Source organism: Eumetopias jubatus, unplaced genomic scaffold (genome assembly GCF_037043125.1).
Source record: "Eumetopias jubatus isolate StellerSeaLion01/CBP00866 unplaced genomic scaffold, mEumJub1_p1.0 scaffold_13, whole genome shotgun sequence".
NCBI lineage: Eukaryota > Metazoa > Chordata > Mammalia > Carnivora > Otariidae > Eumetopias > Eumetopias jubatus.
The window spans coordinates 10,486,395-10,511,180 of record NW_028274819.1 but is presented as its reverse complement, the minus strand read 5'-3'; the positions used below and the strand labels follow the sequence as shown (position 1 = coordinate 10,511,180).

Here is a 24,786-nt window from a genome sequence, read left to right as displayed (position 1 = left end):
ACATACCTACGTAGAAATCACACAGAACGACATGGAGATCCCACACACACGCACACGCACACACACACGTGCGCCCAGGCCCAGCATTCATGGAGGAGCCCTCGTCCACGCTCTATGGTAAAATACCACCTGTGGAGCTTCACCTCAAATTCCCACCTCATCCCTGTGAAGGGGATACAGACGGTTTCATCTGGTTTTCCACCACTGTGCCTTTGGCAAGAACTGGTGTGGCACCCTCCACGTTCCCTTGTCACCTCCCAGCACAGCTCAGCGCCCTTTCAGTGAGACCCCTGCCCCCCAGGCCCCTCAGGCCTGCCCTCAATGAGGCCAGGCCTCCTCCCTCCCAGCCACCGGGCCCAGAGCTGCCCCACGCCGCAGCCCCGCCCCAGCGTGGTGTGGTGGGGGCACTGCCCCAGCCCTGGGCACCTCAGGCAGGAAGCTGGCAGAGGCCAGGGCCGCCATTCAAACTGGGGCAGATGGTTTTACCGGGAGGAAGTTGACAGTTCGACTTCAAACACGGGTGACGCAGGCCCCACGCTGTCTCCTGCCCCCCCCCGCCCCACCCCTGCCGGCGCCTGCCCGCCCCACCCCCTCCTCCCTGAGAGGGAGACCCAGGACCAGACACCTTTCACCCACGGGTGCCGAGCTTGCCAAGGCTGAGGCAAGAGGAGGCCATGCCCATGGGGTTTCAGCGACCGCCGCCGGCCGCCCTGTACCTGCTGGGGGTGCTGGGTGAGTACCGGGGCACGTACCGGGCTACTGGGACTCGGGGTGCGAGGGGGTGCCAGTTCTTGCCCTGGTCTGATGCAGGCCCGCATGTACCCTCTCTGGAGCATCGCGGAGGGTTGGGGGCCGCCCTGCTTGTCCCCCCATCCCTTTACCACCTGTCCCAGCTCTGCTTCGTTCTTGCACTGCGGGGGTCTTCCTGCACCCGTTCAGGTGGCACCCACAGGAAATCAGACTCTCAGCCCCCATCTAGTGTGAGCCTCCTCTACAGCCCCCCAACACACACACACCTTGAGTGTCTGGCCTTCACCTAGATGCACCCAGGCACAGCGCACCCACAGTCTCCTGGGCAGTCCTGATGATGCTCTGAGCACAGTGGGCCATGGCAGGGTGGGGGCTGCCGCTGAGAACACAGCTGAGCATGTGCCAAAGACTCCCTTAGTTCCAAGTCCTCCTGACTCTCCCGGAGGTGCCCCAGCCAGGCCGGCCAGCCAAGGTGTGAGCACACACTGGGTCTGTTCTCACTCCAGGCCCAGGGGAGGGGCCAGTGTGGAAGCAACCTGGGGCCTCTGAGAAGCTGGCTGGGGGTCAGATTAGAGGCGGGTGAGCCTGGGGCCTCCTGTTTGCTGGGAGGGAGTTGATGGAAGCTGGCCCATAAATATTTATGAAATGCAGGGGGTGAACTGGGTGAGGTCTGACCACTTCTCAGGGGTTTGGAGGATACTGCGGGGCAAGAGAGATGCTCGACTGCAGGCCAGGTGGGAACAGGGCGGGTGTTTCGTCTTCCTGGTTTGGAGGCCAAGGACCGGGGGCCGTTGGCTGCCTGATCAGGGAGCCTCAGTCCCTCCTAGACAGGCTGGTGTGTAGTGTGAGTAGTTTGAGTAGGTGTGAATGTGTGTGTGAGGAGGTAAGTGTGTGTTGGTGTGTATGAGAAGTGTGTGTGTGTGTGTGTGTGTGTGTGTGTGTGTGTGTGTGTTCATGGGCCAGACACGTCTCCAATTGTAGGTTTACCTTCTGCCCGTGCATGTGATGATGGCCCAGGTGCTCGCATGTTCACACAGCCCTTCTCACATGAACCGCAAAGACATACAAAATGCCTCCTGTCCCCAGGGCAGAGGCCTAGAGATGAGACCCTCCTGAGGAGCTGCTGTGGCCTCCTTGGCCCTGGGGGTTCCTAGGATGGGGTCCTTGATGCCACCGGGGCAAGGAGGCTGGCCAGGGGATGGGAATGGGGTCCTGCTCTCTGGGCCTCCCATCTGAAGCCCGTATCATGGGGCCAGGCTTCTGGCAGGATCAGGGAGCTCCCCGAGGCCAGCAGAGCCGGGAGTCAGGGACACTCGGAGACAGCACCTTCCCCAGGAGTATGGGAACCATCTGGAACCCCAGGAGCTCATGCTTTCTGGTGTGTGTGTTTGTGTGAACTGGCAGATAATAAGCATTCCCATTGTTCAATGGGTCACCGCTTACAAAATACCTTTGAAGCCATTTTCTTCTGTAAGCTGCAGAACAGCCTAGGAGGGGGGCGGGCCCCAGCGCCCCATTTTATAGTCGGGAAACCGGAGTTCCAGAAAAGCCAAGAAGCAAAGCCCAGGGCACGGCAGCTAGTAAGCAGCAGGGACCCAGGGCCCGCACTGCTGCTCTCATGGAGGAGAGTTACCCTCAGAGTACAGACACACCAAAGCCACTCCCACAAGTAGGAAAAGGGCCGCAGGTCACAACTACCTTGTCAGACATGCCCCAGCAAGGGCAGGGGATGCTGAGGGCAGGGGACGCCGAGGGCCAGGGCTGGGGCTGGGGGCCAACAGCACGCACACCCTTTGAGCCATTCCGGGAAGAGACACCTGGCCACCAGAGCCCTGGGGAGGCTGTGTCTCCTGGCTGGCCACCAAGGTTGTGACTAGGGGAACTTTGGGGCACGAAGATGCCCACGGCATGCCTGGGGTGGTAGTCACAGCTGGTCCCCTCTGTCACTGCTTTTAGCCCCAACCTGCCTGGGGCTCACCTGCTCGGGGAGCAGGGTTTGGAGACAGCCCTGAGGGTCAGGCCCGGCCACCAGGATGGCAGAAGCCAGCACTGGGGCCATGGCAAAGTCATGGGCGCTGCCGTTTGGATTCTGATCTGCCACTTGCCAGTTGAGTGACCTTGGACCATACTGTAAGCCTCAGTTTCCTCCTCTGCAGAACGGGAATAATAAGAGTCTGTGTCTCGTATAGAGATTTGTAAGGATTAAACGAATCGATTATGGAGCTCTGCAGAGGAATGTCAGTTCAAGTGTAGTAAGTGCTCAGTAAGCATGGATGGTCCTAGTAATTACTACCATCATCATCACCAGGGTCGGAGTCGGCAGGGAGCAAGTGAGCTCGGGACCTGGTGGAAAGTCTCGCCAGACGCCAGCCTGGCCCTCGCTCCTTCTCTTCCCCAGTCCTCTGACCCGGGCGATTCCTGCCTTCATTCATCCACCTACAAATATTTATGGGCCATCTGCGGTGCGTCCAGCGCTGTGTAAGGCACTGGGGATCCAGCAGTAAACAAGACGGGAGTCCTTCCGCTTGCGCAGGGAGCACCCAAAATAGTTACAAATTCCTAAATGTTGTGGTGAGTACGATGCAGAACACAACAGCAGCTGTGACTCAGTGGCCAAGGTCCCTGAGGAGCGGGCCCAGTCCAAGGGGAGGGCCTCTCTGAGGCGGTGGCATCTCCTCGGAGACACGGACGCAGGAAGGAGCCAGCCAGGCAGAGCAGAGGGGGAAGTGTCCCATAGGGGTTGGCAAGGACAAACGCAACAGGCGGACAGGAGCGAGAGGGGCTGGGCATCCACAGGAGACAGGGGGGTGGCCCGGGGGCTCTAGCTTCAAGCAGGCTTGCCCGGTCCACTGTCCCCTTGCTGGATCTGGGCGCAAAGAATTCAGCGCCCAGCAGCCCAAGCTCCCCACCCCCAGTGGGGAATAGAGGAACCCGGGGGCTCCAGTGCTGGCACTGGCCCCTCTGGTCACTCTGTCCAGTTCCAACACTTCCCCGCAGAGCCAAGGAGGGATTTCAACTCCAGCTGATGAAACTGATTGAACACCTAGCCCCTGCGTGCATGTGTGTGTGCCTGCATGTGGGTACATGTGCGAGCACATGCGTGCATGCTGTGTGTGCACATGTGTGCATGCTGTGTGTGTACATGCGGTGTGTGTCCTTGTGTGCGTATGTGTTGTCTGTGCACGCAGGTGTGTGAAGGCCTATGGGGCTTTGGAGTCGCGCAGATTGGGGTTTGATTTCTGTTGAGCCCCTCACAAATGATAAGAACACGTCTCAGAATCTCAGTCTTCTCATCTATAAAATGGGGATGACCACCACGCCCACCTTCAAGGACAATGCAATTGTAAATCTGGTTCATTCACTCATTCAGACAGCAAGCGTTTATTGAGCACCTTCTATGTGCTGGCCACTATTCGAAGTGCTGGGGACACAACTGAACCATCGAAATCCCCACCCTGACAGATCCAACATAAGAATCGGGGTGTGATGGGGAGACAGACAGTGATGGCATGGGTGCTGGGAGCTCATGAGTGGGGTGGGGCTGGGGGGTTGGGAGTGCTGGGCACCATGCTTACCCCAAGGAGGGTGCAGTGGGTCTCATGAGTGGATAATGTTTGGGCAAATGCTTGTAGGAAGTGAGTGAGTACACAGTGTGGGCCTGGGCCGGACGATCCAGGCAGAGGGGCAGAGTAGAAGAGGAAGTGTGATGAGTGCCCTCGAAAGGAACAGTCCCCCACACCTTTCCAGGTCCACACATCCTTATCCCCAACCTTGGGCCAGACGCGTTTGGGAATTCGGAATTTTCCAGATTGTGGGTCATACTGCATATGTGCTGTGTGCTCATCACCTGCCAACGAGGTCTTGGGCAACACCCCCGAATCGAACGCATTCCCATTCAGTGAAACATGAATTCACACCCGAAGAGAGACCCATAAAGGCTGCAAACACCCTCCTGCCAAGTGCACTAGAAAAGACTTACAGTTTGGGGTCCTGAGTTGCAGGTGAAGGATTATAGCCCCAGATCACTTCCTCCATCGATACTACCATCATCACCATCACGTCCTGTTCCCACGGGAACCCTGAAACTCCCCTTGCCGTCGGGGCACAGCTGGGACAGATGTGGTGGGAACAGGGTAAGAAATTGGTGGTGACTGGAAGAAGCAAAAAGCGTCCTGTGCCACCACAGACACCCATGGAGACATCCAGGGTGAGCCTTTCCCTCCTTGGCCTCAGTTTCCCCTCTCTGTACCCCGGGATGAGCAGGCTCCAGGTTCTCCCAGTGGTAGATTGCCGTGATGCGGTGGTGATGGGGTTTCTTGTCCTGACTCTACCATCAGCAAGCTGTGTGAACTTGGGCAAGTCGCTCGGCCTCTCTGAACCTCAGTTTGCCGATCTGAAAATGAGAATGAGCGTGGGCCATGGGTGGAAAAAACTTTGGGATATGTGATGCTCTGAACAAAACGGAGGGCTTGTCACTGTGCCAGTGGAGATGCAGTGGAAATTCAGGCAAATTCAGTTGGACACAGCAGGCCACCAGCGAGAGAATGAGCACGACGTAGACTGTGACAGCCATTCTGCCCGCGATCAGCTCACATCCACGGGTCGGCGCAGGCCCTGTGAGTGGGATTAGAGGCCCGAATCTGCTGTTCCTTCTGCGGGCACCAGTCCCTCGGCTTCTCCTGACATAAGTTCGGTGTGACCCTCTGCGTGTCTTGCACATAAAAAGGCTCCTGATCAAAAACCAGCCACTTCATCTGGTTCTCCACTGAGAAACAGATTTGGGGCCTTTGTGATCTTTGTTCCCCTAGAGCCTTGATACAGACGCGGGGTAGACAGCACTCCGCTGATTAGTATCATCTCAGATAAAGGGGGTTTCTGACCTTCCAACTCAGCCTCTCATCAGAGAACGAAAGGAAGACAAATCCAGAATGCCCCCAAAAGGCAGTCCGACATGTGGTGCTCGCTGTGAATTGAGGAGACGTTTGTGGACTATTAAGAGTGACCCCTTGTTTATGGAAAATATGGAAAATCTGACTTCCAACCTGGGCTGAGTCCTTCCGATTCCTGATCTGGGAATCAGGGTGATAGCAGCCCCCTTCAGTAAGGCTGTCGGGGGTGGGGTCTCCCGCTCAGAGAGCTTGCCCTGGGGTTTGCACGAGGTAAGAGTGCCATAAATGTTCACCATCACTGTTCCTATCAGTGGCATCCCAGCTCCTCGCCGGGACCCCGCTGCCATCCCAGCACATGGCGGCTGCAAAGGCAGATGTTCGCTGGTCCCAGCAGGGTCTGTGAGTGAGCCTGGGGCCAGCCAGCCTGGGCCAAGTTCTGGCTCTGCTGAGTCCTGCAAAGGGGAACTAACACAGTACACTCATCAGCAATTCCCAAACCCAAAAACACCTACAGGTCTCCAGAAAATGCCTTTTTGGTGCAAATCCTGACCTGAACAAATGGCAGGCTATTTATAATCCTGCGCATCCCACATAGTGTGAAAATTCATGTTTCGCCGCAGAACCCATCATGAGTTTGAAGCTGGAGCTCCAGACACAGGGGGACAGTAAGGTGCCTTGAAGGTGCTGGTAAACCAGATCTGACAGGTTGCCGCCCGGGGCTCATGGGGATGCAGCCCGATGTGGCCAGAGCAACCTATTTTTCTTTTTTTTTTTTTTTATTTAATGTATTTTTTAAATTTGATTTTATTATGTTAGTCATCATACATTACATCATTAGTTCTTGATGTAGTGTTCCATGATTCATTGTTGGCATATAACACCCAGTGCTCCACGCAGTACGTGCCCTCTTTAATACCCATCACCGGGCTAACCCATCCCCCTACCCCCCGCCCCTCTAGAACCCTCAGTTTGTTTCCCAGAGTCCATAGTCTCTCATGGTTCAACTCCTCCTCTGATTTTCCCTTCATTTTTCCCTTTCTACTATCTTCTTTTTTTTTTTTTTAACATATAATGTATTATTTGTTTCAGAGGTACAGGTCTGTGATTCATCAGTCTTGTACAATTCACAGCGCTCACCATAGCACATACCCTCCCCAATGTCTATCACCCAGCCACCCCATCCTTCCCACCCTCCACCACTCCAGCAACCCTCATTTGTTTCCTGAGATTAAGAATTCCTCATATCAGTGAGATCATATGATACATGTCTTTCTCTGATTGACTTATTTCGCTCAGCATAATTACCCTCCAGTTCCATCCACGTCATTGCAAATGGCAAGATCTCATTCCTTTTGATGGCTGCATAATATTCCATTGTATATATATATACCACATCTTCTTTATCCATTCATCTGTTGATGGACAGCTTGGCTCTTTCCATAGTTTCATCCTATTTTTCAAGAACATCTGGCTCTTGGGATTTTTTTTTTAAGTCAAGCAAAACAGAAAGAAACCTTTTTTTTTTTTTTTTTAATTGACTGAAAAAAAATGTTAAGCGCCACGCAGAGCAAATACAACCCAGCCAGGGCCTGATGCAACCTACCGTATTGCTGCACCGAGAACCAGAGCGAGACTCACCGGGAATGTTGGGGAGGCAAGAGGACTGGGGGGGCGGGGGGCGGGGTGAGGGTGTAAAAGTCTTGGGGCTGCCTTCAGGAACGTTTGCACTCCTCACAGAGAACCTGCCAGCACAGCAGGGTCGGAATGGCTGAGTCTCTGTAAATGGGGGGGTGAAGAGAGAGGCCAGGAGAGCGAAACGCCTCCTAGGTCTCTAGGGCTTTCTCGGCCCTGCACTCAGCCTGGGCTCAGCCACTCCAAGCCCGAAATTGTGGGGGTCCGAGGGGAGGCTGGCAGGGGAGAGAAGGGGCCTTTGGAGGATTCTCGTTCTTGGCCCCAGCTGCTCGGCTGCTGCTGTGGATGGCAGATTAGGAAATGGCACAGTGCATCCGAGCCCCGCGTCCCTTGTGGCCCCCAGGGTCTCCAGCCTTCTGTTTGCAGCTCCCGCAGCAGCAGAGCTGGGGGCCTCGGGCTGCATGCAGGGCTGGCTGAGCTGCAGCCCCGGACAGTCTCGGAGAGAACCTGAGCATAGTCCGCAGGGTTCCAGGGAAGGAGGCCGCTGGTTTGCACCCCTGTGAGGAGCAGCTGAGAGAATGAAAATATGTCTCAGACAATGAAAACCTGAGCATATCTCTGGACAGACAGAAAGAAGAAGCATCCAGAAGGCTCGGAGTCAGTCACTCATCTCACCTCCACTTCTGCCCGGCCCCTGCCAGCCACTGAGATATATCAGGAACCAAAAGGTTATAGATCAGAGAAGTCTGAACGGAGAAGAAGGGGAGGGATCGGGGCGTCTAACTTCCTCATTTTACAGATGAGGAAACCAAGTCCAGAGAGGTTGAGCGACTTGCCAAGATCACAGAGAGCAAGTTCGTGGAAAAGGCTCCTCATGGCATGTTTCACTAACTGAACGGAATTCCAAGTTCTTCCCTTTCCTCAGGTCTGCACTCCATGAACATGCAGGGAGTTGGTGAAGGAAGGGGAGGCAGCTTGGCCCAGCAGTCAAGAGCATAGAGTCTGTGACAGATGGCTTGGCTTTGAGTCCCAGCCCCAGCAGTGACCTGCTGCTTAGCAGCTTAGTTCATCTTTCTCCACTTCTTCAACTATAAAATGGAGATCAAAATAATAGTGCCCTACTGGAGCACCTGGGTGGCTCAGTTGGTTAAGGATCCGACTCTCGGTTTCAGCTCAGGTCGTGATCTCAGGGTCGTGTGACTGGGCTCTGTGATGGATGGGAAATCTGCTTGAGGATTCTCTCTCCCTCTCCGACTGCCCCTCCCCTCACTCGCACATGCTCTCTCCTCTCTCTTTAAAAGAAATAAATAAATCTTACAAAAAACGATAGGGCCTATTTCATAGAGCTATGGTGAGGTTTGAGAGAGTTGACATATAAAAACGCCTGGGTAAATGTGAACTCTAAAAGTGTTGCCAGTGGTGATGATGGTGATGGTGAGGCTGATGGTAAGGCTGATAAACATGGTGATGGTGGTGATGGTGAAGGCGGTGCAGGTGTTGTTGAAGGTAACAGTGATCGTGATGGTGATGATGGTGAGGCTGATGGTGGTAGTCATGGTGATGGTAGTCATGGTGATGGGGATGAAGGTGAAGCTGATGGTGGTAGGGATGGTGACAGTGGTAGTGATGGTGATGGTGATGATGGTGAGGCTGATGGTGCTAGGAACGGTGGTAGTGATGGTGACTGTGGTAGTGATGGTGATGGTGATGATGGTGAGGCTGATGGAGGTAGTGAAAATGGTAGTGATGATAGTCATGGTGACGGTAGTCATGGCGATGCTGGTGACAGTGACAGTGATGGTGATGGTGAAGGAAGGACAAGCCAGGAAATGCTGCTCCACCGAGGACATCAGGCACCCAGAGGGAGGCAAAGACTTGGGATACCAGACGCCCTTCCTCAACAAAGCATTTTGGGGATTTTACTTGGTTCTCCAGCTTGTTTAGTCTTTCCCAAGAACGTTGTCTGAGAGGGGCCTGGGCCATCCTGTGTGAGATCTGCCAGAATGGTCTGGTCTGGCCCCTGCCCCCAGGGGTTCCAATGTCTAGGGGCTCAAGCCCCTCGGGGACAGGGTCTAGGCTGCGTTCATCTCTGCATCCCCAAACTTGGCGCTCTGGAGGCACAACGAGGTGGCAGTGAGCACGGGTTTGGAAGGCAGACTCACGGTTTAAATCCAGGCCCTGGCTGTTGCTGGCAGTGTCCCCCTGGACAGGGCATTCTCCCTCTCCCAGCGTCTACACCATGAATATATTCAACTCACATCACGGAGCCGTGTGGAAGAGTAACAGTGATATCTGTCAGGAGCCACCCTGAGTGCCGAGTATACAGTAGGTGCTCAATAATTGGTAGCTGTTGTTAATAATGAACATTGACCATGGTGACCTGGGGAGTATGAAGGTCTCGAGTGGGAAAGAGAAGTGGCAAGCCCTCCACGCATCCCAGGCCGGCAAAGCGCCCCAGCCGTCCTCTGAGCACCTGCCCCAGGCCCCGCCAGCTCCACAACCAGCGGCCCCAGCTCCAAGCACTGGACGCCAAAACCTCACAGTGTTATTACCAGGAGGCTTGGCTGGGGGGAGAGCGCCGACCGGCTGGGGCCTGTCTTCCCTTACAATTCTACCACCAGCTCCAGAACACTCAGGCAAAAACAGCCTTTTTAAAACACACCTATTTTTTTTTTTTTTTTAACACACGGCAAAAATTTCTCCAAAGCAATTTCAATGGAACCATTTACTCCCTCAAGTTGTCACCCTGACTGTCCCGGCTCCCGGTTGCGAAGCTAGCCCAGGGGTCAGACAGATGGAAATCAGAGCCCCAACTTCAAAGCTGACAGAGCTGAGCGGCAAACGTTGGGCAGGGGTGCTCTGAGGCCACACAGGTGCACCCCCCTGCCCCAGGCCCACCCAAATCCGACCTCCGCCACAGCCACAGATGAGCTGGCCACAGGGGTGCTCCATGAGAGTCCCCGCAATAAGCCAGTTTGCACCCCCAGCTCCGGAGTCAGACGGGACTTCCCAAATGGCCCCTGTTGCTATTGAACAGGCCTGGGCAGGAGCCACACCAGAGGGGTGGCCAGCAGCTCCCCAAGACCCCTGTCCACTGGGGCTCTGGTCCTGACTCCTTTGTGCCCCCCAGCTGCGCTATCTCGGGCCCCCCCCTTCCATCTCCGAGCTTCGACTTCCTCCTCTAGAAGCTGAGCCGTTGAAGATAAATTGCTGTCATTCCTATCCTGCTTTGGGGATATCAGAAAGTAGCAAATGATGCCTGGGGTTCCCATTCTGGGTCATTCCTCTGGTTCTCTACAACTGTGAAGTTCAAGCTCTTTTAGACTGAAAGCAACGCTCACGAGGGGTTTACCCTGCAGCCGAATGCACAGAAAGGGGTCCTTATCCTCACAACAGACCGTGTACTCTGACATTCTCTATTCTCGTCCATTTCATTTCGTAAAAAACGTGACGGCTGCATGACTACATAATTTTTAAAAATTAATGGTGGCAAGGCCACCTATCACTGCAAAGGAAGAGCACGAGGAAACGCTGGGGGGTGATGGAAATGTTACCTTGACTATGATGGTGATCACCCAGATCTCTGTATGTGTTAACATTCATAGGTCTGTGCACCAGAGGAAAATCCACTTTACTGATGTTCGTTTAAAAAGTAAAGTTTTAAAACGGGGAAAAATTTGATAGCTGCAACCCACAGAATTGGTTTCATGACCCACCTAGGGGTTCTGATGTATAGTATGAAACCCTGAACCCCATATTGGGGGGGGTGCAAAAGAGGCCACTGCTCACGCTGTGGGTGGGTGTGAGGTGGGGTAGGGGGGTAGGGGGCAGGAGGGAGGTTCCACTTCCTGACCCTCCTCTCTCCTTTCTGCAGTCACTTCCTGCCTCGGGGGGCCCTACTGGGAGGACTCAGGTAAGGAAGAGCCATACAGAGGCCTGGAGCAGGGGCTGGTGGGGGGCAGGGCTGCGATTCCATCAGGCTATAGGGGGACCTGTCAGAGTGAACCCCACCCCAGACAGAGAGCCCCAGCATGCCCAGACTCGTACACCCACACTCACATATACATTTAGATGCCCATGTGCTGACGGATGCCCTCAATGGCCTGAATGCTAGTTCTCAGGATAATTTCTATTATAACCCACTCACCATGCAGAGAAAACATACTGGCCCATAATGCACCCTGCAAAGTCCTGTTTCCTACTCGCTCCTGCCAGATCTCCCTGGTCAAATGCATTTGCAGCTGAGGCTGTAGAGAGAGGCTGCACCAGATTGTAAAGTATGTGGAATGCGCTGCCTTCAAGGTTGGACTTTTAAGAGGTTAGTGTTTCCCAAACAGGGCTCATGGAATGTGTTGGATAAAAGGTAGGCAACACCGTCCCTCACTGGAGACTGACTGTGTCTACCGGCCTGGAAAAGGCTCTGAGAAGTCCTACAGTGAAGAAACCTGTTCGGTAATTTTTAATTCAGCAGTTCTCAGACTCATCTCTCCCCAGACCTCACTCTTTCACATTTCTTAAGATAACATCATGCTGAATGTGTTTTGGGAGAAATGTGGCTAGAGGGTCTCAGAAGCCATGTGCAAACAGAAGGAGCCGCAGGGGCCTTGGTGGGCCCTGTCCAGGACCTAGAGCCCTGCGGTGGCATCCTAGCTCTGAGCTCTAGCAAGTGCTTTGTCCTCTCTAAGCCCCAATTTCCCCACCTATAAAATGGGGAGAACATCTCTTCCCTGGTGAGGAGTCAGTAAGTCTGCTCACTGGAGGGAAAGTGCAGAACATCCTGCCGATGTCAAGTGTTGGACGAGCCCCCGTTGTCTCCAACTAGTCTAGCGACCTTGCCAAGCCCTAGCGCTGTGCTCTAGGCCCCAAGCCCCAAAGATAAAGGTAGCCTGCCCAGAACTTTTCCAACCAGGGAAAAACCTCCATCCCGCAATCACTTGGAAAAACCTTCTACATTAAAAAAAAAAAAAAAAAAAAAAAAATTCTTGAATAGGTAATACAGTTGCCTGGCTTAAAACTTTAAAAATATAAAAAGACCTACAGTGATGAACCTCATTTCCATTTCTGTCCCCCATCTGCCCAGTCTTTCCCCCATCCTAACACCCCAGGTAACAACCACATGGATTCCTGTCTTGTCTCTCCTAGAATCTGTACAGATACAAATACATATGTATCCTTTTTTCCTTCACGGAGCTTTAGAAAATCACACTAGTCCCGTTCCTACCTGTGATCCAACAATTCCCCTCCTCGGTATTTACCCAAGAGAAATGGAACACGTGCCCACACAGACAGACATCAGTTCACGAACGTTCCACACGGCTCTGTTCACAGCAGCCAAATGGTGGCTAGATAAATAAATCGTGGCATAGCCACACAGCGAGACCTTATTCCACAACAAAAAGGGATGTGGTGCATGCAACGATGCAGAGAAAACCCAAATGCCGAGGGAAGGGGCTCAGACGAGAAAAACAGAGTAACAGAAACACAAACACGCTGCATGATTTGCATGATTCCATGTACATAACATTTGAGAGGAGGCAAGACGCGTCCCTAGTGACAGAAAGCAGATCAGTGGGCACCTGGGGCTGGATGCAGGGGAATCAGTCGCACATGGGCACAAAGGAACTTTCCAGCTGTGTGGTGGTAGTTCCAGACATGCATGCGTTTGTCAGGTTCCCCTGAACCACTCTCACAATGAGCGCATTTCACTGGGTCTAAATCGTACCTCAACAGCACTGATTTGAGAAGTCAGAAAGAGAAAAATATAAACGGGCAACAGGCCCTATTTCTATTGAAGCAGAACTTGCAGAGTGGGGCGATCCTGCTGGACAATGGGGTGCTGAGCACCCCCTTGCCCGCTGCTCTGAGTTCCCCTCAGCTCCGAGATCTCCAGCCCCATCCCCTGGGGCCCCGCTGCGGGGGACCGCCTGAGTGTCTGGGAAGCCCCCCCAGCCCCACCCCGCCGTGCCCCCAAGGACAAAGCTCCCGGGAGCCATGCAGGCAGCCCGCGGGGTGGAAGGCAGCCTGGCTGGGTGGGAGCCTGGTGGGGAGAGGGCAGAGGAGGGTTCCCACGGAGGGGACCCCCCACACACATACCCCTCTTTGACCCCCAGGGAACCCAGTGAGACTGACAGGCTCCAGCTCACCGTGCCAAGGGCAGCTGGAGGTCCTCCTCGGGTCCACATGGCGCACAGTGTCTAGGTGGAGCTGGAGACAGAACCCGAACCACCGGGAGGACCCCAGGCAGGCCTCGAAGCTCTGCCGGAGCCTCTCTTGCGGGGACGCCTTGGTCTTGACCCACTTACCTGACTTCAACAGTCCCCAGGCCCCGGTCACCTGCCATGGACACCTGGGGTCCTTCTCCAACTGCACCTCCAGTGAGGCCAACCAGAGGAGCCCTATGGGCCTGATCTGCCTAGGTGGGTGACGAGCTGGCCACACGGGTCCCCTGGGCCTGTGCACCAGCCCCCGGGGAGGCTGCCCAGGACCTGGGATCTGGGGCCTGAGCCGGCAGGTGGAAGGGGGTCCTGACTTACAACAACCCCCCCCTCAGAAACATATACTGGTGGGGAACTGGAGGGGAAGGGCTGAGGGGGTGCCGGCACCTGCCTGGGCGGGGGGGATAGAAGAGGTCGAAAACCTGGTTCTGCCATTGCTAACATTCCCGTCTCCTATTAACCTTCACTTTACCAACGGTAAAATGGGCTGGTGCTGCCCACCCCACGGGACCCTTAGAGACAATGTGGACCAAGTGGGCCTAATGGGGCAAATGGCACTTACATCACGCGTTCTAGGTCTTTCTCCAAACTGTCTGGTACCCCAGCCCTCCCCCCGACCCCGCACTCTTTCCCCCCAACCTCCAGTCCTCCCTCCCAGGGCTCCTGCCTCTCCCTCACCAGAGTATCTCATTGCAGAGCCAAGGAAGACAACACCTCCTCCCACAAGCCCCCCACCCACCACCACTCCAGAGCCCACAGGTAAGAATTCTGAGGTTCCTGGTGCCAGGGTGCGGGATTTAGCAAATAAAAACCCGGGATGCCCCGTTGCACTGGAATTTCAAGTGAACATGAAAAAATTTTTAAGTAGGTCCTAGGCAACGTTTGGGAGCTCACGACCTCCCACCGGCTGTGGACCTGTCTTTCCTTGGAACCAGACAAGGAAGGCCCCCCACGGCCAGCCGGGCAGCCCTCAGGCCCGCTCCCCGCTTTCTCCCTCCACAGCTCCTCCCAGGCTGCAGCTGGTGGCCGGGCCCGGGGGCCTGCGCTGCGCCGGCGTGGTGGAGTTCTACTACGGCAGCCTGGGGGGCGCCGTTGGCTACGAGGCGCAGGACCAGGACGGGACCCAGGACCTGAAGAACCGCATCTGTGCGGCCCTCCAGTGTGGCTCCTTCCTGAAGCATCTGCCGGAGGCCCAAACGACCAGGACCCAAGATCCAGGGGAGAGTAAGCCCTTGCCCATTCGATGGAAGATCCAGAATGCGAGCTGCGCCTCTCTGGAGCAGTGCTTCGGAAAAGTCCCCCCCTATGAGGGTGGCCAAGCTCTGGCCCTCGTCTGTTCTGGTGAGTGAGACCCCGCGAGGACCCACGGGGTGCCCCCAGATGCTCCGCCACCACCTGGTCCCAGAAACCCCTGCGTGGGGCACTGGGCACTGGGCACTGGGCACCATGGAGAACGGGAGGGAAGCAGAGGGTGGGGTGGGGTCAGGAAGCTACACTCCCACCCAGTGCTCTGGAGATCTCCGCAAAGTAACAGGGAACAAGCTCAAAAGCACCGCCGGCCTGGCTGCCGCTTGGGAAGGTGGGATCAGCCAGGACTTCCAGGATGAGGCGAGGTCTCCTCAGGGGTTTGGAAGGAGGAGAGGAGCGTGGGTTTGGTGGAGCAGAGGTCCCACCTCTTTAGGTGGGACTCGTGACTCGTGCCAAGGATCAGAGCAGGTGGAGCACTGGGAGGGGACCAGCCTTGCAAGAGGGCAGTTTGTAAATCCCAGAATTGGAAGAGCCCGCTGGAGCAGGGGTGACAAGTGGGAGGTCCCCCGGGCACAGCAGGCAGAGGGAGACCAGAGCAGGTCCCCAGAGAGCTCCCCGCAGAGGCTCCTGCACAATGACAAGAAGACTGACGAAACTGGTGTGGCTGAGGGGAGGAGACCAAAGAGGATGGTCTTGGGGACCCCAAAACCAGGATCACTGGGGAAGTGGAGGAGGAGGAGCCTACAGGTCAGAGGAAGAATAATCATAGCATGCCTCGGGAGGGAGTGGGTTCCCATCACCAGTCCAGACTATAAGAAGTCAGACTTACTGAGCACTTCCCTGGTGCTAGAGACCTTCCCAGGACGGTCGTTCATTTTCACAACAACCTCAGGAGGTGGGTGCTATTATTATCCCCACTTTACAGATAAGGAAGCTGAGGCTCAGAGGGGTTAAATTTCTTGCCCAATATCACAGAGCATTAGCGGGGATTTCCACTCAAGCAGTGTCACTCCAGAGCCTGCTGTCTAAACCTTGGCTGCCAGAAGCATGGTCCTGGACCAGCGGCACCAGCTACATCAGGCTGGTTAGAAATGCAGATGTGCAGGCATCACCCCAGACCTACTGAATCCGATCTGCGTCTCAGCAAGGTCCTATGGGTGTGTGTGCGCACATCTGGGAAGCCTTGCTCTGGACCACTGGGCTATCCCGCAAGTACACCCGCCCCCGCCCCCTTCCCTCCCCACCCCCCAGCCACCCCCCAGCCCCATGGGTACCTGGTGTGAATTAGTCAGACACGACCCCCTCCAGGTAGAAGCAGCCCCCAGGGTTTCCCGGCCTGATAAGGGGAGATGGTCTGGCTCTCAGCCCCACCCACCACCGCCCTCCCGCAGTCTACAACCTGCAAAACCAGGCAGGGAGGGCTTGCCTTTGAAATTCTGTTCTAAGTAGAAAATTTCCTGGGGCCTTTTAGATGGATGTTGCTATGGAAACAGGCCAAGCTGGTGAGACCACAGCTCACTCTAACCTGAGCCCAGGTGGGCCTCAGCCTGGAGCCCAGGCCCCACCCACCCTGACGAGCAGAAGTGGACTCAGTCCTTTCATGAAAGCCCACCCCTTGAGGCTGGGCAGCAGGATTGCTGGGTCTTGTCTCACCCCTGAACTGCCAGGACCCAGAGCAGGAAGTGTTTCCCATCCCCAGGCCTCAGTTTCTCCTTTCTGAAAAGCCCTCCCACCTCTCAAGGAGCAGCAGGTGAAGGAGAGGATGGTTCTCAGAGGGACGTGGACCCAGGGAGAGCCTGTTTCTCATTGCTCTTCTCTTTACCCTCACCTGCCTGGGGGCCCCAGGCATCGGGCATTGCCACTCTGCAGCTGCTCCTCTGAAAGCGCCCATGGTGTCACATCTCAGGATAGCTACCAGCAGCTGCCCACACATGCCAGGGCAAGAGCGCGATGAGGGAAATGCCAGAAGATGCCAGAAGGAGGGAAGGACAGAAAGGAAGGTGATCCCAGCGCCCCCCCCAACAAGCTGGGCTCTGCCAGGGCCCCCCCTTGGCCAGCGACACGGGGCCCCAGTGGCCAGGCATGTAGGCTAGGGGCCAAGGAAGCTCCCTCCAAACCCGCCATCTGCCCTCCATTGCTTCCCCTCTCCAGATTTCCAGCCCAAGGTGCAGAGCCGCCTGGTGGGGGGCAGCAGCTTGTGTGAAGGCTCCGTGGAGGTGCGCCAGGGCAAGCGGTGGGACATCCTGTGCGACGTGCCCCGGGCCAAGGGCACAGCCCGGTGGGAGGAGGTGTGCCAGGAACAGCAGTGCGGCAAAGTCAACTCCTACCGGGTGCTGGATGCTGCCGAGAAGACCTCCCGCGGCTTCTCCTGTCCCCAGGAGAAGCTGTCCCAGTGCCACCAGCTGCAAGAGAAAAAAGCCCACTGCAAGAGGGTGTTTGTCACGTGTGAGTTGGCCACAGCCCACCGGGGCAGAGGGCAGTTCTGGATTTTCCCTCTAGGACCTAAGCACTGAGCGTGTTTCTGAGGGACAGCCTCCAGGACTAGACAGAGAGCTGCGGAGCCCTAGAAAAGGATGGAGAGCTGGCAAATTGTGGGGGGGGAGGGGTGGCAATGGTGCTCAGACAGCAGTGAGCATGAGCCATAAAGAGGAGACTGGCCTTAATGGACGAGAGAGCTTTCATTCTATCTTCTAGTCTTCCAGGATGGAGGATAGAAAAGCAAGGGAGAAACAGTAATCGAATAACACATAAAAGAGGGATGGACAGACGGATGGATGGATGGACGGATGGATGGACAGACAAACGGACGGGTGGGTGGATGGATGGATGGATGGACGGACGGACAGACGGGTGGGTGGATGGATGGATGGATGGCTATTAGCATATGATGGCAAGGTGATCACTTATAAGCAACGGGCAAAGGGTAGAAAGTTAAATAGTTGACAACAAGAGTGGCCCGTGATAGCTGGATGATGAAGTGCTGGATGATAGGGAGTAGACAGATGAATGGGTAGCAGAGAATTCCAGAGACGGCCGGAGGGGCGGGTGTCTAACCGCCTTCTGCACATGCTGGTGTTACTGCCAGGAGCAAGGCGGGGCGCGGGGGGAGCCGGCCAGCCAGCAGCCTCCCTCCGAGCGGACAGTTCCGATGGCCCGGGCAGGACCTCCCTGACCTCTCTGCCTCCCGCAGGCCAGGACCCAAACCCGGCAGGCCTGGGCGCAGGCACCGTGGTGAGCATCGTCCTAGCCCTCGTGCTCTTGGCAGTGCTGCTGGTCGTGTGCGGCCCTCACGCCTACAGGAAGCTGGTGAAGAAATGTAGGTGCGGGTGCCCCAAACCCCGTCCCTTTCAAGCCCCTGTGAGGAGAGCCGGGAGGGGCGGAGGAGGGCACCTCCGCTTTGCCACCCTTCCCCTCCCCTCCCCCCAGCCCCTCCTCCCCGCCCTTAGGAACAGAAAGTCAGGAACACGGTAAGCGCTGATTGGCCCACACCTGACCCTGCCCCCCCCCCCGCGACGCACGCCCAGGCCAAAGGGGCGTGGCCTTTTTCAGAGTGGAGCACGCCCCCAGCCTCCAGATCTGGGTTCCAGGCCTGGCTCCAGTCCCTAGCGACTGTGCAAGACGCTGATTGAGCCACTTCCTCTCTGAGCCTCAGTTTCTTCATCTGCCTAATGGGCGATTGCACACATTGTGAATATAAGGGGCTGGTATCCTTGCCTTGCAGAACTCTGGGAAAAATTATTCAGAGACAGGAAGTGGATTAGAGAGGCTGAGGCTGAAAAGAGAAGGCCTGGCGATGCGCAGTGTTGGCCAGGTCCCTAGCACCCTCCTCGGTTTTATTCTGGTTGTAATGCCCCGTGGTTGTTTCTTCTGGAGAAGCAGCCCCCTCGACACGCTCCTTTAGCTCTGGTTGGGTCCAGTTGCCCTCCTGAGCAAATCAGAAAACTGAGACGCCGAAAGACTTCAGGGGGTGAAGTCCAGCCGCACCTATGACCTCCTGCCTCCCTTCCCCCCCCACCTCCCCATCCTTCCCTCCCATGATCCCTGCCCACCCCCGTCCTCACGTGCCTTTCCTGCCTGTCTCCCAGTCCGCCAGAAGAAACAGCGCCAGTGGATTGGCCCCACAGGAATGAACCAGAACAGTAAGTGTCCCAGGAGGCAAGGTGCTCCCTCAGCCCTAGCCAGTGTCCACACGGGTCATGGTTAACAGCTGACCACTATCAAAGCCGGCAGCAACTTGAGGCCTCTCCGCCATGCTCATCTAAGGTGGGACCGTGGTCAACAGATGTTACCAGGTGGTACCCCGAAAGAGGACTCCATGATCATAGAGATTTAGAAATCAGCGAGTTAAGCGACATTAGACTTGGTTCTTTATCTCAGGACTTATCAGAACCTTAATGGGCATTTTTGCAAGAAGGGCTGTCCAATCTTTTTCTCATGGAACAACTGAAAAAGGCCATTCTTAAAACATTAAAACCTTTTGAAGCAGCTAGCCCATCCCGCCCCCTCGTTCTTCATCCTCTCTCCCCTTAGCCACAGCCAGACCACCCTAATGGATAGAACCATGGCCCCCCTCCCCCCTCCCACTCCACATTCTTCCTTCCCTTTTGCAAGTCAAGGTGTGTTGTGGAAGTCTCTTTTACAATATAAAGCCCCTCAGCTCTAGGAGAGGAGGGATGTTATCTGCCCTATCACTTGTATTCCAATTCCCTGCTTAATAAATGCTGGATGAATGACTAACTGACCGGCGGAAGGCCCACCCCGACAGTTAGACTGCTGGCCAACCCCAAGCTGCTCTAAAACTCTGGCCCCTGCAAGAATGAACCTGCCCAGGGAGAAAGGATAGAGGGATGCACTGAAGGAACTGTGGGTGCCCTTGCCCCCTCCCCCATCACACAGAAGGAACAAGAAATTTAAATTCCCGGCCCCTGTTGGGAAGGAGGAGGGACAGAGCAGCGAGGCTAATGACACCGTCTCCTGCCTCTGCTCAGTGTCTTTCCATCGCAACCACACGGCGACCGTCCGGTCCCAGGTTGAGAACCCCACGGTCTCACCCATGGAGAACGAATACAGTCAGCCGCCCAGGAACTCCCACGTCTCTGCTTATGCAGGTAAGCGGCCGCCGATGCTTCCGGGGATGAAGGCGGCAGCACGGGTCACGTGATTGCCCGGAGAAGGGATGCCCCGGGGGACAGGGAGCTCTCACTGCCCTTTGACAGCGCGGTCCCAGTAGAGTATGGAACGGATCCAGCCTTCCCGGGCCTCAGCTTACCACCGCCCCCGCCCACCGCCGGAGACCGTGAGCCGCTCAGCTCGAGAGAAGAATACGCTGGGATGCCATTAACCACAGCACTGCTGTGACCTAACAGGCCTGTTTCTCCACAGGGCCTTGTGGGCCGGATGGTAAATGAGGCTCCTTGGATTCCTTCCAGGCAGAACAGAGCTAGCGGGGGCCTGCAGAAGCCCTGTATTGAAGGCTCCCTGACTGGCACGAACAATTAAGCCCCAGGGAACCTGGAGATCAGTATCATTAGTGAACACTGGCTGATTTGATCAAAACAGATACAGGACTGTCAAGCCACCAGCTCATAAAGCCCCTGTGATCTTCAGGCCCCCGCGGGCTCCTGGGCTCTCAGGGGCTCTCTCTGTGTCGCCTGGTGGGGTAAGCCTGCTGCAAAGGGCCTCTTTTCTTTCTGCAGCTCTGGAAGGGGCCCTGCATCGTGTTTCCACCCAGCCTGATAATTCCTCCGATAGTGACTACGATTTGCATGGGGCTCAGAGGCTGTGAGAGGTGAGCCCCGCTCCCTGGCCCCCTGGGATCCCCGAACAGCCCCACAGATAAGCACCAGCCCCTCAGTTCCTCACCTCCTGCCCACCCTGCCCATCTGGAATGGGGGGCTCTGCACATCTTGACTTTTTTTTTTTAAGATTTTATTTATTTATTTGAGAGGGAGAGTGAGTGAGAGAGAGAGAGAGAGAGAGAGCACAAGCTAGGGGAGGGGCGGAGAGAGCGAGAGAAGCAGACTCCCCGCTGAGCAGGGAGCCCCACATGGGCCTCAATCCCAGGACCCCAGGATCATGACCTGAGCTGAAGGCAGACGCTTAACTGACTAAGCCCCCCAGGTGCTTAGCCCCCACATCTTGACTCTTGCAGGCAGAAAGAATAGCATTAGCAATTTAGGTGACAGACGCTGATTTGGCAATTATAGCAGAAGGATCATCGACCTTAACCTCTTCTCCTAAACTGCATCTTAGAAGGCCACCCAGAAGAGCCCCCAAGACCCCTAGAGAGCTGTCAGCGGGAAGAGGGACAGCCTCTGTCCCTGACATCAAACCGGGGGCTCGGGGCCTGTCCCCCACTTCCCTGAACCCTCTCCGGGGTGTGAGGTTTCCTCCTCTGACCTGTTTCCTTCTCTCCCCACAGAACCAGGCACCAGGCACGAAACATCAAGAGCCAGACCTGTCTCCTGAGAACACTCTTGCATCCGCCACCTGGAAATAATTTCTGCCCCAGCCAGAACATGGACCGAGGCAAGGGGGCCTTCAGATATGTCCCCTGTCCCTGCAGCTGCGGGCTGCTGGAGCCTGGCCCAGGGAAGACCCCCAACACAGCCGGGCTGCCCCTTCGCGTGTGGGAGCCGTGAAAGGCACAGCCCAGAAACAAGACCCACCCCCCCCAAGCAGACATGTGGGAAGCGGTAGCCAGAGGAATTGGTTCTTTCCTCAGACTCTGACCCCAGTGAAAAGGAAGCTCCGCTCTGGGGCGCAGGGTGGGACGGGCAGGGTGGGGGGGGGGGCTCGGTTTCCTAGTGTCTTTTTAATATGTTCTTTGTAAATAACACTTTTTCTACTTTCTGCAAGCCAGAGGGCCTCCCCTCCTCAGTGCAGGGTCCAGCCCCTGCACCCCTCTGGGGACAGCGGTACAGCTGTCCTGGTTAGAAAGAGCAGCTTGGCATGGCGGGCAGCTGGCCCCTGATGCGGAGCCCCATCACCACCCCGCCTCTGTGGCCGCCCATCAGCCCTCGCCCCAAGACGCCTTCCCGAGCAGAGAGCATCAGATCTCTGGGACCGCTGGCTGCCAAGCCCACGGGCGCCACGCCACCTCAGGGCCTGGCACAAAGAGGGCGCCTTGTAAATCCTACCGATGTGGGGTTTTGTTTCGCACCGCAGTTTAAACTTCAAAGCTAAAGTGGTTTCGGCCCATCACAGATAACTTCCAAGCCGAGAGTCAGAGACCGGGGCTGGACGTTCCTGGAAGTTAAATCATTCCCTCAACGGGAACAGTCTCTGCTAGTCAGAAACTAGAGACGCATGTGTCTAGAAACACACAGTGCCCTGCGGTGCCCAGCTTTCCTTAGTGCAGAGGGGAGTACGAGCGGGAGAGCTCACTGGGAGCCTGAAGATCTAGAAAAGGCAGAGGCCAGGCCGGGCCCCACTAAGCCCTTGGGCACCAGTCCCCTTAGGAGGCCTCTTGGCTCACCAGGAGCACCGGGAGCAGCAGCTCCTCATAGCCCGGGCCACAGAAGCCAACTCTGGGAGAGCCTACGCTGAGTTACTGGAAGGATATGGGGGAGGGGTGCTCACAGAATCGGGGGACCCGGGGGCACTAGCATGCCAGAGAAATCTGGTCAGCCCTCTGCCAACACCTTCCAACCAGGCCTTCCGTCCTCCCCAGAGTCCCGTGAGAGCCCAGCGGGAGAGCCCAGGTCTCGGACCTGCCCCGACCATGCTAGGGATCTGGACACAGGGGCCCCCAGTCACCTTCCTACACTTGGCAGGGGTGAGGGGTTCCTCCGGAGGGAACAGAGAGGCGGCTTTTAGGGAGAACCGTCGGGGAGCAAGAATTCCAGTTCCCCCAGAGGTCCTTCAAGCTGGACTAAGAATCCAATTGACGTGAGATGGAGTAACAGGAGAAAATCAAATTTGATAGGAGTGTGTACAGGGAATCCACACAGACGTGGAAATTGCAAAGCCAGGCCAAATGAGGTCTATGTGTCGTTTTGACCAAAGGAGAAGGTGTAGGGCCTGGGACTGCAAAGGGAAGGAGTGCTCTTCACAGGGCAGTAAGACAAGCAGATGTTTGGTGATCAGATGTTTGCCCTGCCGTACAGACGGGCCACTCAGATAACAGTTATCTCTGGCAATAACTTATTCTGGAAAGACCTCCAATTTAGATTCTTCTATGCAGTTAAAGGAGGGGCAGCAGTGTCTCGTGAGCCCTCAGAGTCTTGATGCCTTCAGCGCAAAACAGTCGGCAAGCCAAGTGGCCCATCTTGGGGAGGCGCACCCTCCGCCCCTACAGGGCGGAGGCTGTGAGGCACCAAATGTCGCCAACCAGCACCTTTCTTGGGAAAAGCTCTCTACTCTCCAGCTTGGCCATGGTGCGTGGCCTCAGCACAACCAGGGCCTACTTAAGCCACCAACCCCTCGCAAAAAAGTTGCTGCATTGAGGTGTTAGGTCTCTTTGGAAAACTGTTTTCCAAGCGGTGGCAGGCCTGGGTGGGGCGCCCCACAAAGATGTGTTTGGTAAGCAGTTGAATAGGAGCTGTCTCGGCCTTGGAGGCGCCTTTTGTCAGGCTCCGGCCTTAGCAGGAAGACTCAGCCCACAGGCCCAGGGTGGGTGCTGCTCCCCGCCACGAGCCACTCCCAGGCCACCTCCTTCACAGAACAGGAGCCCGGAGGCCGTGCTGCGGCCTGGGCCGCCTCAGGTCCACCCTCTTGCCTTACAGCAAGCTGCCAGAGCAGAGTAGGGGCCAGCGGCCCCCTGAGCCAGAGAGGGTAGGGCTCACTGTGTGTCCCCACCCCACCCCCCATGCCAGCCCATTTCCCTAAATTACGTCACCTGCCTGACCGTCGGGGCCATGTGAGCGTGCCGAAGCCCCTCTCCATCAAGCCCTGTCGGAGAAAATGGTGCTTCCTCTTGTCAGCCCCTCGTGCCCCCTGCCGCCACTCCAGGACCCGAGGCAAAGTCAGTGACTAGACTGTGTTGCCCGAGTGCGATTTGTCATCTTCTTCCTACAAAGCCAAGTTGGCTTCTGACTCTCCCTGGTGTCCTGTGTCCTGAACCCCGGACACATGCAAGGCACCACCGGAGTTCGGGAGGGGGCGAAAGGCAGTAAAAATGTGACTAAAGCCCAGGGATTCTTAACGTGGGCCTCAATTCCGCAAGGCGGGGTTCTTCTTCAGGGCAGTGGCCTCTTCTGACACCACAAAGGCACAGCATGGTGGCGGAGCAGGTCAGCCAGCCAGCTGCCAGCCCGGCCCCCGCCCCTCCAGGCTATGCCACCGGGTCCGTGACCCACCCACCCCCACCCACCCCCACCCACCCTGCAGTCTCCTCCCTTGCTTAAAATTGGGGATCAAAGGGCTGTCAAAAGGACCCAACGAGATGATGCATGCATGTCGGGTGGCCCTGCTGTATATCCAGTACTGACAATCCACAGCATCTCTGCACGTTGTCCACAGGCAGCCTGTCCCCGTCACTCGGCCAGGAAGGAAAAGCAGAAGGGCTGACTGGAGGGTCCATCAGAAGCCCCCAAAGCTGCCCTTACTGCTGAAAGCAGAAGACACCCTCCCAAACCTCATGATAGAACCAGCTGAGCTCAGGGTGGGCTGGAGAAGGAGCAGGCTGGGCAGTGGGCCGAAGACCACCTGGTTCACAGCCAGCGTCGCGGCCCCTATCAGTTCAGAAACTGGACGGGCTGACAGCCGGGGTGGGGGGGGGGGGGGAGCAGGAATGTGGCACTGCCCTCGCTAGGCTGAGCCCCGCACGCCCCCTGGTGGCGGTCTGTGGCAAATATGCAGGTCCCAGCGTGGAAAGGCCTAAGATGGAAAACCAAAGTGTAGAAGAAAGGAAAAGGCCACGAGAGCCCAGACCCAGGGCAAAGGAGCAGAGGGCAGCCGCTCGAGAGAGGATATCCAGATAGATGAGGCCTTGTGGACATGATCAAAGATGCCTTTCAGCAGAGCATGATCCTGACTTCCAACCCCCCTACACATCCCCCCCACCCGGGCCCCCAACCCCCAGCCCCAGCAGCCACCCCTTCACTTCGCAA

At 56.3% G+C, this 24,786-nt stretch overlaps 1 protein-coding gene across 1 annotated transcript; it reads left to right on the top strand.

The window, feature by feature from the left end:
• The first annotated feature begins 596 nt into the window (after positions 1–596).
• Positions 597–21,510, top strand: CD5 (CD5 molecule). The gene is made up of 11 exons (XM_028118076.2): positions 597–732; positions 11,146–11,184; positions 13,382–13,687; positions 14,183–14,245; positions 14,489–14,827; positions 16,886–17,179; positions 17,925–18,050; positions 18,820–18,873; positions 19,723–19,842; positions 20,431–20,522; positions 21,156–21,510. The coding sequence occupies exons 1-10, from the start codon at positions 675–677 to the stop codon at positions 20,517–20,519; spliced, it is 1,488 nt and encodes a 495-aa protein (XP_027973877.1). The 5' UTR covers positions 597–674; the 3' UTR covers positions 20,520–20,522; positions 21,156–21,510.
• Positions 21,511–24,786: the final 3,276 nt, after the last annotated feature.

Coding starts and splice junctions, on each gene's coding strand:
- CD5 (XM_028118076.2), top strand. CDS start 675: ATGCCCATGGGGTTTCAGCGACCGCCGCCGGCCGCCCTGTACCTGCTG. Junction 14,246..14,488: donor CACCACTCCAGAGCCCACAG/GTAAGAATTCTG, acceptor CTCCCTCCACAG/CTCCTCCCAGGCTGCAGCTG. Junction 18,051..18,819: donor CAGGAAGCTGGTGAAGAAAT/GTAGGTGCGGGT, acceptor CCTGTCTCCCAG/TCCGCCAGAAGAAACAGCGC.